A 13,512-nucleotide genomic window follows, 5' to 3' on the forward strand; every position below is an offset into this window, starting at 1 on the left:
GAAGAAATATCACATTTTTACCTGATGTGCAACTAAAAGAAGAAAAGTTGAACCCAGCATTCTAAAATTTAGGACCATTTCAATGTTTACTAAATAGGATAACCATTCTCTCACAGAGGAGATAGACTTGCAATTAATAAAGTAAATTTCTGAAGATTGCTATTCCATATAGTATATATATCCTGGCTAGACATTTTGATTCTTGCTCAGTTCAGTTGTTAATAGATAAATTCATGCATAACATATTAAATTTGCTCAAAGGCCAAATAATTTTAAGCAAGATGATTTTCCCAATATGGTGGCAGCCCAATCAGGTTACTCGTGGTTTGTGCACGTTTATTTTCAAAAAGAACCACTGATGTATGAAAAAATAGTATCATTTTGACTTCTTACAAACTCAAAGTTGGCTTGTATCTCTTAAATCTAATGTGCAGAAAAAACCACAATACATCAGCACAACAACTAAACATGACCAAATTCTAGTAAACAAGTGAAGGAACAAGCTGTGTAATCAATGCTAAATATTGTGTTGCTTGCATAGGACTTACAAGTTAGACAATAAATGATTTTTTTAAACAAGTATAACGGGTATGGATGCAAAATATTGTTTAAAATATTTTTTTTGGAAGTTTATAACATGATATTCATTTACCAATCACAATGGAGAATTAAGGTGAGTTAGTCTGATGTACCTCATGGAATATAGCAGAAATGAAAAATGAGATGACCATCGCAACTCCCTGCAATTAAAAACCAAACAACAGATTGGAACCTAAATGTTTCAAAACATCATTCAGCTTCAAATATAATGACAACTAACAAGCCTTGACCTAGTTATTGAGATCCACGAGGAATTTAACCTTGTTCCTACTCCATGATTGGATAACAAGATGGCATCCCCAAAAATGAAAATTTACTTATTAATAATAATAACCATAACCAAATCCATCAAGCCTTTTTCCAACTATTCATGGTCGAAATAGGTAGTTTGTGGTTACCTCATGCTAATGGACACAAGCAATAGGTCACTTTGTGTAGGAAACATATTGCTACATTGCATACTTTAAAATATAAAGAGAAAGAAAGAGAAAATATTCATGCAAAATGAAGCCCCAGCTCTAACTGGTCAACTCATCTTTAACCCTGAATCTTCACAATTATGTACATTAAATTGCAGGAGGTAAACTTGAGCAATGGTATCATAATTTTTCTGGTCATTGTTTCAAATACAACTGATGGCTTCATAATTTTTCTGGTCATTGTTTCAAAAATAACTGATGGCTTTGACTTGAAGCAACTGTTTCTCTATCTTACAGTAACAAAGAAAGTAAAGGCACAACAGTAAAACTAACTATGTTTGATCCACTAACACATACCTTGACAAAAAAATAAATGTAAAATATACGGATAATGAAAGAGAAAGTATCGAGCACATCAGAAGACATAGTATCTCAACCATGCTTCAAATCTACCTAGGAAATCCATAATGGGGAGGACTATTACCTTTGGTATACCATTCCGTATGCATGGAAGATAAACATGGCGAAGCATCCATTTATGAACAGGCTGTGATCAATTATAATTTTCATCAGTAACAATACCAACATTGCTAGTTCAGTCTCTTGTATCCATAATACTTTAAAGAGTATCATCTTTACAAGATGGATAACTTAGAACAAGAAAAGCAGAGGCTTGAGCATGGATGCACGTGTCAAGGCAGATGAAAAGTTATGACATATTATTTGACAGATTAAACAGATGGCTCATTAGCAAGTAACAGACTAAATTACATGAGTTTTAACATAAGATCAATAACTAGTAGATATAATATCATGCAATGATGTCACAAAATCAACAGATTACTTTTCTAGAAAACAAGAAAAGAGAAAGAAAGCAGAAATAGAAAGGTGGTTTAATGAGCCCAGCTGTACTGAGAATTTTGATGGGGATGGGATTTTGATCATCTAGACAAGAAAGACAATAACTGTAGGGACTAAGAAAACAAGAATAGAATATTTCATGCAGGGTTTGCTGTACCAGGCCGAACCGCCTGGTACGGGACGTACCGAGCCGGACCGGTCCCTTACCAATCCGGTTCGGGCCTGTTTTTCAGAAAACGACCCCGAACCGCACTAACCGCCCGGTTCGGTGCGGTTCAGGCCCATACCGCCCGGAACCGGGCGGTATAGCTCGTTTCGCCGTCGGTTCGGGGTGAACCAAACCGTACCGCCCAGGAGACCATTTCACATGGAGGAGGGAGGGAGGGGGAAGGTGGGGGCCTTTTCACGTGGTTGAGGGGTGGGAGGGGGGAGGAAATGGGCGTGGCCCACTTCACATGGGGGGAGAGCCTCGTGCTTTAATAAGCACCAGGCTTTCGGTGTTCTTTGAGAGTTCTCAGAGAACACCCATAGCCGTGGACAACTTAATCGTTGAGAACTCCAAAAAATTAGAAAAGAAGGCAAAATTTCGTGAAATTGGAGGAGTGATTTGAGAAGGGCTGATCTTTGGCCGGAGGTAAGATAATCTGTTATTTTGTTAGTAAATATTTTTTTTTTAATTTTTGTTGTTAGAAATAGGATAAAAATGAGGTAAAATAAAAATAAGAGAAAATCATGCCAAAATCTTATGATTTTGGTATGATTTAATTATATGTGATAGATCTTTGGAAGATCTACACGATGACACCAAAATTGTTAATTTTTGTTAATTATATATTTTTAAATATTTTAAATATTTATTTATTTAAAAATTAAAAAAAATAAATTTTAGGAAAAAAAATAGAGTTTGGGAATCATGTTTAGAATGATTCAAGCTACTTAAATCTAATTTCAATTTTTTTTCAAATATTTAAAATTAAAAAATTATTTTTTTTAATTATTTAAATTAAAAAAAATTAATTATAAAATAAAAAATATATAAAAATAGTGTTATATTTTAGTTAATTTAAAAATATTATTTGAAGCATATAACATATTTATTTTGAATTTATAAGTTTTAAAATAATTATTAAAATTATTTTAAAATTATATATAATTTTTTTAATTATCATTAAACTATCGTGTTTTGTTATACTTGCATATATTTTAATTATATATATATACTGCGGATGATCTTGGATGATCTTGCACGTGGAGTAGGGTCCATGGATGTATCTGGATCATCCTCGCATTATGGATCCTATTATCCATAGCCACCTTATAATCCATATGCATATGGTGCATCCGAGGCATCATCTTCTATTGATTACTACCTTATGCAGCCTGGAGCATCTTACGGATCAGATTTTGCTACTGGCATATTTGGATGGGCTCCTCCACAACCATACCATCATCTCGAGGATACTTCTCAGAGTCAGAATTTTAGCGAGAGGTCTGAGATATCTTACAATCCAGAGAGGATGCCTTATGCGATGATGAATATTCGAGAGTACGATGCAGCTTGGCTAGAGGATTGGACTGATATCCCTTCAGACTATGTTGATGATCCAGACATCTACGAGCGTCACAGACACTCGACAAGAAATTAAATGCAGAGTACATCTTAAGGTTCGTATATCAGTTATTGCGCTTTGTACTTAAATATTTAGATACATTTTAATGCATATTTTATATATTTTTTCTTTAGTTTTAAGATGACATAGTTGAAATATAATGTAAATAAATATATGTTTGAAATTTTGGATCAAGAGTCTTTGTACCACAACCTAACTCCAAATTGAACCCAAATATGTCAATAATATGCAATATAATGCCATATTGAGGTTGTATTTATCAATTATTAACTTCAAAAATTCAAAAAAAAAAATAAAAATCGAAAAAAATATTGTGTACCGGTATCGGACGGTATGCCTAGGTGTACCGTGTGTCGGTATGGTACGATACGGTACCGGTACCGTACCATACCGGTCCAGCACCGATACGCTGTCCGGTACCGGTACAGCAAACCTTGATTTCATGTAACAAAAAAGTATTTAAAACTTAAAAGGAACAAAGGCAAGGAAGCTGTCTATGACGTAAACATCAATTTAGATAAACAAAATCTCAAAATGAAAAATCAAGTCCACAAGTACATAGCTTATGTAGGATCTTATCAATCATAGGTTTATTTTTTGAGAATTTTACTATATCTAGTGCAATAGCTGCAGAGCATATTATGTTCATCTTGCACACGTTGCATATCTTTATAAACTAAATGAGTTGGGCATCACGGCAGTCTAATGCTTTGGACCATAGCAGCTAGAATTTTCTGCCTAGAACAATGCACCTGCTACAGAATCCTCCTGAAATCTCAAACCTACACCCGCTTTCCAAGCGCTCCCTTCCTAGAAGAGTCCCTACAACATCCGCATCCCTGCACCTGCACCTGCATTCACATCTGCTCCCACACATGTTCCTGATTCTGGAAGCTAAGTTCTGGACATAATATAACATGCCTTTATGCTATCTTTGTAACCTAGACTTGGACAGAATATAGCATAGCAGTTTTTATTCCATGATAAAATCAATGCAAACTATCCAAAAATAAGGCATGACAACATGGTAAACACTTGAAGTACATGGGTATCTTGATAAGAGTATAAGACTAAGAAATCTGAATTGAATACCTAACTCATGTATACAACAAAGATACTTTGCACATACCAATCTAATATATCCTTTTGCAAAGGCCAACCTCAACACAGAATTATCCAATCTGGGTATCTACATGAAATAGTATCCTGCAATACATAAATCCCCCAAACAATCTTCCTAGACTTCTAACATTGCATCTTAGAGCACTTATCAGTAGCATGGAATGAAAAGATACATATCCACTATATCTTGGAGCAAGGTCTACATCCTCGTAAGATATGGGTATGATATCAAGATCAATTCGATATATGAGTCGAATTGGTTTGTATTTGTCCGAACAGAACCCTGTACCACTTGGTATCAGGATGCGTATTACACCATACTAGGTAAAAAGCGAGAAAAAAGGGGTCAGGAACTATCTCGATCTAGGGTGCGTACCATACGATACAGTATTGAACCGGTAATGAACTAATAAAATTTCTAGTACTGAGATTGTGAACCATGTTTGGAGGAAACTACCCAATCTACTTAGGAGTAGACATCTATGCCAGCATCTAGAAACCATATCATAAACCTTTAGAATTGTATGAATACAAGATTTACATTTATAATAGGTATAAGTAGATAGCAAGGTTCATCGTCTCAGCACCAAACCTTATACCGGTACCATCCTATTACCATATCGGTACACAGTACGATATGAGATTGCAAGGCATACCAAGTATCGATATGGTATGCCCAATATAGTACAATACAAACTGATATGGCGAACCTTGGTGGATAGTGTCCAAGCCCTAGAAGCAAGGATAATAGGACTATCTCAAACCATCTGATTTAAGACGTACCAAGCCGTACCAGTAATAGACTAGGATAGTTTCGACAGGCAAAATGAGAAACCGACTAAAGAGGGGGAAAAGGACAAGGAAAGAGAGGACGAGAGAGAGGGAGGGACGGATAAAGAGAGAGGAAGGGAGAGAAATGTTGAGAGAGAGAGAGAAAGTGGGGGCTCAGAAGCCCTCCTCTCCTCTAGTCATCTGCAAGCTCCATTGAGTGGAGCCTTGTTTCGAATGAACAGGGGCTCAACTCTATTCTTTTTTTTTCAGAAGCCCTCCTCTCCTCTGGTCATCTGCAAGCTCCATTGAGTGGAGCCTTGTTTCGAATGAACAGGGGCTCAACTCTATTCTTTTTTTTTTTGAAGTGAAAAAAGTATAAAAAAGCGACCAAGCTTTTATTTTGTTCGAAACAAAGGCTTTGCCCAGTGGCCCCTATGGATGACAGGAGAGGAGGGCTTCCTAGCCCTCCCCCTCTCCGCATCTCTCTCTCCAGGTATCTCTCTCTCCCCCTCCCTCTCTCCCTCACCCCTCCAAGCCTTTATTTTGTTCGAAACAAGGTTCCACCTAATGGGGCTTGTGGACGACCGGAGGAGAGGACTTTCGAGCCCCCTCTCACTCTCTCTCATGGCATCTCTCTCTCCCCCTCCCGCTCTCTCTTTTCCTCTCTCCTTCTTCCTCTCCCTCTTTGGTTTCCTTTTTTACCATGCATTGGGACGGGATGGCACAGCACCATACCATACTGTACCGCTGGCCTACAGGTACGAGTGTTAGTTCCAGTACTGTAGACTTTGTCTAGAAGAGTTCAAGACTAGATCATAATTCTAACACAAAGTGACTTCAATTTAATAAGAAACATACCCATAATTGTAGCCACAAGCCTAACTTTATTGATTTGTCTTGCTACTTTTCCCATCTTCTTCATCCTTTGCACCTTACAACTCTTACTCTGATCTACAATAGTTATCCATGGAGAATGTAAACTTTTATGTTAAAGTATATGCTCCACACGCATGTAGGTAGTAATATTAATAAATTTGTGGGGATCAAGTGTTATCACGATGGCCCATATAAGGAACCTATAGAAACTACGATTTCAAACCAATATTTCCTTTATTAGTACCTTGCTATCTTGGTATCCCAAATGAACCAATATTGGCAACCCTTCTAAACTACATATGCCATTGTTTTACACTACTAAGCATATAACAAATATTAAAGTTTAAACCATGAAGAATCTTGAATATCTTTCTCTATCTTGGTCTGTTGTAGAACATTCCATTTTGGGCTCTACCACATTCACTTGACAACTCATTCCCGATTCTATTGCTGATCATATGCTTCAGAACTGTATAATGATTATTGTTAAAGATATTTACTGCATTTATCGCTTCAAATTTAATTAGCATCCCTGCATTTTTCTCATTAGAATCTAGCTATCAATAATCCAATAAGAAAACATGAATAAGTTTGATTTCATCTATGAAATGTAATATCCTTTCATCAAGGTGCTTGTCTAGTGTTCTAGTTCTCACAACTTCTTACCTGCACTTGATTTATCCAGGTATATTGTGGGCAACTGGGCATGCAACAGAGCTAGAGCATCAATAAAATTCATGAAGCTTTCCACCTTTGTTCTACGTTATTTAATCTCAATACTAATATTATTGCTTGTGCTTGTTGTAATAATCAATAAATCTTACTTAAATGATCACTGAAACACACTAGCATTTAAACTTTTCTACTAGCATTTAAAGTCACAATGATAATTTCTTTTCACATGTATAATATTTTTTCTGCATGCATAAATATACCCACACATACATCAAACATAAAATAAATGCAGATACAAATATTGTGTGTCTTTGACAATATTATGACCTGCTGCCAAAAGGCACACATAGCCATCAACATTCCACATTGTTGGTCACGATCTACAATGTCATGCCGCAAAACCGAAAATATAATTATTTAAGGTTTTCTTAGTCATGCGCCAAGTGGTCATAAAATTGGCAATGTTCCAACAATCATGTAAATAACATACAAGCATGCACACTGACAAACATCTATTGTTAATTTCCCAAGGACTTAATCACACTACCCTTGGAACACATTCCTATTTGAACAAAATTCCTCGGGCTCCTAATAAAATTAGATCCTACAAACCCAAAATTTCTCTAAAAAGTTAAATGGATAAAAAATATCCATCATGAACCAAACTTGTATTTGTTCATCAATTTATTGATGCAGTTTTAAAATATTCAAGATATGGAATGCTGTACCATGCCAAACCGGTTGGTACATCCCGTACCGAGCCGGACCAACAGGGAACCGGCACAATTCGGCCGGTTCAAACGGTATATCGACGAAGGGAGGGAAAGTGAGGGAAAGTGAGAAAGAGAGAGAGGAGAGGGAGGGAGGCGAGAGCCGCTGGAGGCCAGCGATGGCCCGCTGCAGCCACCGGAGGACCGCGAAGGCATCCACGGCTCGTCAATTCGTCCAATAGGACTTTGAAACGAGCGAGAAAGAAAGAGAGGAAGGTCACCATAGATGGGAGCAGACGGCATCGCGATCGTGGATGAGGGCTTCGCCGAGGTCGGAGGAGGGGGGTGACGAAAGTGGCGCGGGCGGTGTCGCGGTCGCGAAACAGGAGCTGTCGCCCCTATTCATGCGACCCCATTTTTAAAAACGAAGATCAACGGTGAAGCCGGCAAACCATTTGCCGGCTTCACTTAAGTTTCGATTTTTAAAAAAAATCGTGAAACAGAGGCGTCCACCATATTTCACGCCCGCGGCGCTGCGCGCGTGGACTGCACCATCCGACGGCCACAGCGGCCAGTCAGAGACCATCCGACAGCCCCGCCCCCCCTTCCCCTCCTTTTCTTTCTTCCTCCCTCCCTCTCTCTATTTCTCTCTTTCTCTCTTTTTCTTCACCCGATTTGGGTCTGGTGCCTTCGTCGGTTCACTGCCGGTTCGGTACGATACGGAACCATACGGAACCATACCGCCGGCTAACCAAAACAGCCGTCGGTACCGAGACGACGAACCTTGATTCAAGATCAAACCTCAAATAAAATATCCAATGATTTTCCTATTGCATTTGGTTTGTTTGTTTGGGACAGGATACCATCCTAAATAATGGGACATGACCATCCCACCATTGTCCCCACATCCGGATTGTCACATCTTGGGACATCCCCTATCCCAAATGTCGGGACGGGATGGGACTGCATAATGTCCCATTCTATGGGAAAACTAGGACAGCCCAATCCTACAGGATTTAAAACTTGTTGTAATTATCATGACCTCGCCTAAAAAGCTAGCTAAAAAGTGTTAATTGGGATCCTTGGCATTGCATAAAGTCCAAGACCTCCTTAGTGCACAATCAATATGGGACTAAACACATGCCCATACAGGATCTCACATACTCCTCTCATGTAATTCTTGACATCCTTGATAGGAAAAGGATCCAATCACAAACATCACAATCAGCTTGTAGTCAATCCAAAATGGACCCGTGTTATAGTGTCCCCTATTTATGTAGGGGCAATGGATTGGATCCACTTTGATACCATTTGTAAAGACCTCAAAACTCACCCAAAAAAGTTACCTGAATGCTATAATTTGGGATCCTTGGCCTTATTTAAGTATCTAATATCTCTTTAGTATACAACTGGTTTAGGACTAAACAGATGCTCACATGGATTCTCACAAAAACTTATGAAAATTAAGAAGGGGTGAAACAATACCATCACCAAAGCACTGGATTCCATTTGAACTCTGCAGTAAAGCATGCTTGGATATGAGTAGTACTCAAATGTGTGACCTCCTAGAAGTCCTCATGTTACATCCCTTTTCTAAGTTTTGTAATCTTTTCGTGAGGAACCATGTGGGCGTGTATTTAGTCCCGCATAGATTGTACACTATACCCTTTTCAGAGAAGATAAAGCATAGAGAATTGAATTCTTTATCATTATCTGCTAATGATAGGAATCTAAGATGATCCTCATAAGTGATGTGCTACCAAACAAAGAGCTCATCCCTACATAGAATTTAAAACATGTAACAATGAGACATTTTATTAGTTGCCTCTAAATAGATAATACGTGCTAACATAAATGGATTTTAGCATATTTATATATCCCACATACCCCTAAATGCACTGATGACCAAAACTTCAGCAAACAATAAAACACATTTTTGCATCACACGCTGATATTCTTATTGCTATTACTATAGAAACATCAAGGTGAGCATACTATTGGAGTGATACATTCAAACTTCAAAGCATCCTCCCGAGATCACAACAGAAGAGTAGATAGTGATGTAAATCTATATGAAACATTTGTGCAGCATGGTCTGACAGATGACATATAATAAAAGAAAATAGATAAGAGTGTGCTGATGAGTGCAGATTAATTCTTTCCTGCAGCTACAACTTTTGGCCTTTGTCTACCGATAGAGAATCTAGTATCTGAATCTCTTCAAGTAGGTAGAAGGAAGCCATAGTTGTCATACATGGAATATGTCCTATGACCATTTTGAAACAAGAAAATGAAATATCTATTCTCAAGATGATAGCAAAGGAAAAAAAAGATGTTGATGAAGGAAAACATCAACTTCAAAAAGAGCCTCCATTTTTCGGTGCCATTAATATGTCAAATATAGATATCAAGATTTATGATATTGAATATAATTGTTGACATAAGAAGTTTGCAAGACACATGATGTACTAAATCCACAATAATGACAGGTCATAAATAGTTGTGGAAGTGGTTGAAGAGGTTACCATGTTCCACATTCTCCAATACTGATGCAGTCCAAGAAGCAAAATATACACACATAACACCAAGCAAAACCAGAAACGTTAGTAAGTACTGACATAATGAATCTGTTAACATGAAACCATACAGCCGTACATTTTAATGCCTACCTCTTCAATTGTTTTTGCATTCCACCAATCTTTATAGAATTCACGATCACCAAAACAAAGGAGCTCAGCAAGAATGTTTAACCTGTTTGGACACACAAGATACACTGGCATGATATATTCAATACATAAACTTCGACCAATAATTAGATAACCAAATAGTACAAAGTTCAAATCTCATTTTCCACATAAAGCATGAACTCTCATGACAGCAACGAGCAAACTATTAATTAAATGCATAGTTTCAACACATTTTCTTCCAATTTCATGTTCATTAGTTAGAAGAAATTTGATACATTTACACTTCCATTTGAGATTGGAGCAATCCTAATTCGGCGGGAAACCTGAAACTTTCAGTTCAATGACAAAATTTTGACATCCAGCATATTTTCTAACAAATAGATAAATAATCTGGTGCTTAAAGCTATCGCTAATATTGGACAAAAGATAATGCAAAAGCTTGAGGTGATAATCATCATCCTCATGTACATAATACAGACATGAAAGAAGCAAAGAAAAAATTTTGTCACAGAAGAATCCTTGAGTGAATTTTATCACCCAGTTTTGAATGTCATTCAACCAACTGGATATTTTCTCATGTTTAAAATATCGAAGAATGAAAATAGATTTCCAGCAACTGTGCTACAGATTAGAGCCATTGAACATTAAATGTCAACATTCTTTCCATTTTTTCACCGTATTTCTGTCATACTTGGTCCAAGAAATCTTCCCATCTATCAAGCCATCATAAAAAGGTCCAGATCATGAGATTGAGGCATGCGCGCTCCGAAATGCCTCTGCAAAATACATTACTTGTGACGTTTTCGAAAAACATTAGACTCAATCCAAAAACAACAAAATGCCTGTCCCCCTCTGCTTCGACCAGAGGACATAATTCTTCCTCTTAGCCGATTGCTAGCTATTGGTTGGGAAAAGATTTTGTACAACATAGTCAATCACCCATTTACAAATGAAAGGGAAATAATTATGTCATTTCCTTCACTTGCTTGGTGGTTTCAACTTATCTTGAACCCCTATATGTAGTCATTTAAGATTCCCAAGCCCTCCTGAGCCATTAATGTACAGGGCTCCTAATCACATGGCTAAGAGCACAAGAATTCCTCCAGCCATGCCAATCTTGGCTATAATCTATAAGAGTTTAAGAGAAATTGCCATTGTCAAGAAGTCAGGAGCATGCTCAAGATAAGTTCTGCTTCATTGGATAGATGGATGCCTAGCCATGTGGCACAAAGTCATACACCAACCTATGATGAGTGCTTGAGTGAAAAATTGTCTTGTATGGTTGACATGGTGGGAGCTCAATGCGTTAAATTTGATGCTCCAATATCAAGTTAAGCGTTCCTCAAAAATAGACCGGGTCATTGATGTTTTCTTCACAAGACTTTCAGAAGGCACTGACCAAGTCTTACAACTTGGATCCTATTGATGATCCTTGGATAAATGGGAAGTTTTCTCAAACCAACTATGATAGAAATGTAGTGGAATTTCTTATTCCAATTCAATATGATTGCACCCCTCCTCCCCAGCATCCCGCACTCCCAAACCAAAAAAAAAAAAAAAGGTGGAAAGAAAATTGTGCTAACCACTATCCTCATAGAGATGGTATGCAGCTTGGCTTTATTTTACAATTCTTCTTGATCCTCTTAATAACATGCATTTAAAGCAACCAGGATTTATAGACCCATGTTTGGCTTTTGTGCTAAATATCATGTGCATGTGCTGTTTTCATATTCATATATCAATAGTTTGGGGACCATGCCTGAACCTTCAACAGACAATGACACTTTAGAAAACCTAGTGACGAGCCTTCGAACATGGCTGAGATAACAACCTATACAATATGATTAATTGGACCTAATAATTAAAAGGCATGGTCATGACTGACCAATGCACATAAGGTGTTGAGGAGATATAGCCTTATAGGCAATTGGAGCAAACATGGAAAATGAATAAAGGACGATGATAATACGTAAGCCAAAGCACAATTCCCTTTTCTCAAGAATCTGCATGAAAAAGTGAATTTAACAAAACAAGAATGAATATATGGAAAGATGAATGACTACTTGTTTATTCAGAGGAGACTAGAGGAAAGAGATTTCGATTTTTATCAACCTCTTGCCGTGCGACAGTAGCACATCCCTCCAAGATTGTTCCATGGCCCTCCTTACTCGTTTTTCATTCAGATAACGAGGCAATGATGACCATCATTACTCTATTTGCATCTCCTCTTCCTCGTCCTAACTCTATTCCTTTCCTTCCAAGAGTATGCCATGCAACATTTGTAGAGAAATCCGTGCCCTTGTATGTCTAATATAGCTTCATTCCTGGCCCATATCCTATAAATTCCTAGAGGATTGTAATGGCTCTCTGTTTTCAGCATCTGAGTGCCTACAATCTGGTTACATCTCCACTTCTGCTCTCTCGAACTCGATGATCTAATCCCATCTTTGCTTCCCTTCTCTGTCAGCCTGAAAAATGACATGAGCTATCCCTTGAAAATCAAGCTTTTATCATCTCTATTCCTCACATTCTTCCAAAGGAGTTCTTTTAGATGATAAAGACTGATTATTTGATTGTTGGACACTTTCTTGTCCGTCAAACTCTAGGAGATGTGAGCGTAAAGGCCATGTCATGCTAGCAACACAGTCTTGCACGCGTATCCAATCTCAGCAAACAAGTCCAGCATGTAGCTTGACGCAAACTATTGAAGTATCCAAACTCCAAGCTATACGGAATCTTGGTGCAAACTAGTGACACCTTTATCTAAAGGTATCAATCATAATAGTATCAACTATCAACCATGCTGCACCTGAATTTAAAGGAATTTAACCACATGAAACTCATTTTAAGTATCATCTATGATGTTGATTTAATAATTAAAATTTAACCTAAGATATTCTTGGATAAACAATTCAGCTTATGAAATCATGCGAAACCAAAATTGTGAAGTTGTAACCATCATAATTAATGGAATTTCAATTTTTTGTAATTCAAACTTTAGTGTTGATTATGATATTAAATTTAATCAAATCTGACTTTGCCATTCCACCTGCTATCACCATCTCACATATGCTACAATGTAGAAGTTGTGCATATTAAACATATATATCCATTAGCTGTTGCCATTGTAGGAGTGGAGAGGAGTGCTGCCCCAAGTGGA

General features: G+C 37.5%; 1 protein-coding gene across 1 annotated transcript in view; it reads right to left on the minus strand.

The window, feature by feature from the left end:
* The window catches only part of LOC105047643 (diacylglycerol O-acyltransferase 1-2), a 30,669-nt gene that overhangs the window by 6,373 nt on the left and 10,784 nt on the right, over nt 1-13,512 (minus strand). The window contains exons 10-13 of the mRNA XM_010926666.3: nt 10,335-10,416; nt 10,191-10,211; nt 1,504-1,566; nt 693-740 (exon numbers count right to left, since the gene is read on the minus strand). Coding sequence (XP_010924968.1) covers nt 693-740; nt 1,504-1,566; nt 10,191-10,211; nt 10,335-10,416 — 214 coding nt within the window. The remainder of the gene's footprint in view (nt 1-692; nt 741-1,503; nt 1,567-10,190; nt 10,212-10,334; nt 10,417-13,512) is intronic.

This window comes from Elaeis guineensis, chromosome 6 (assembly GCF_000442705.2).
Source record: "Elaeis guineensis isolate ETL-2024a chromosome 6, EG11, whole genome shotgun sequence".
Classification (NCBI taxonomy): domain Eukaryota; kingdom Viridiplantae; phylum Streptophyta; class Magnoliopsida; order Arecales; family Arecaceae; genus Elaeis; species Elaeis guineensis.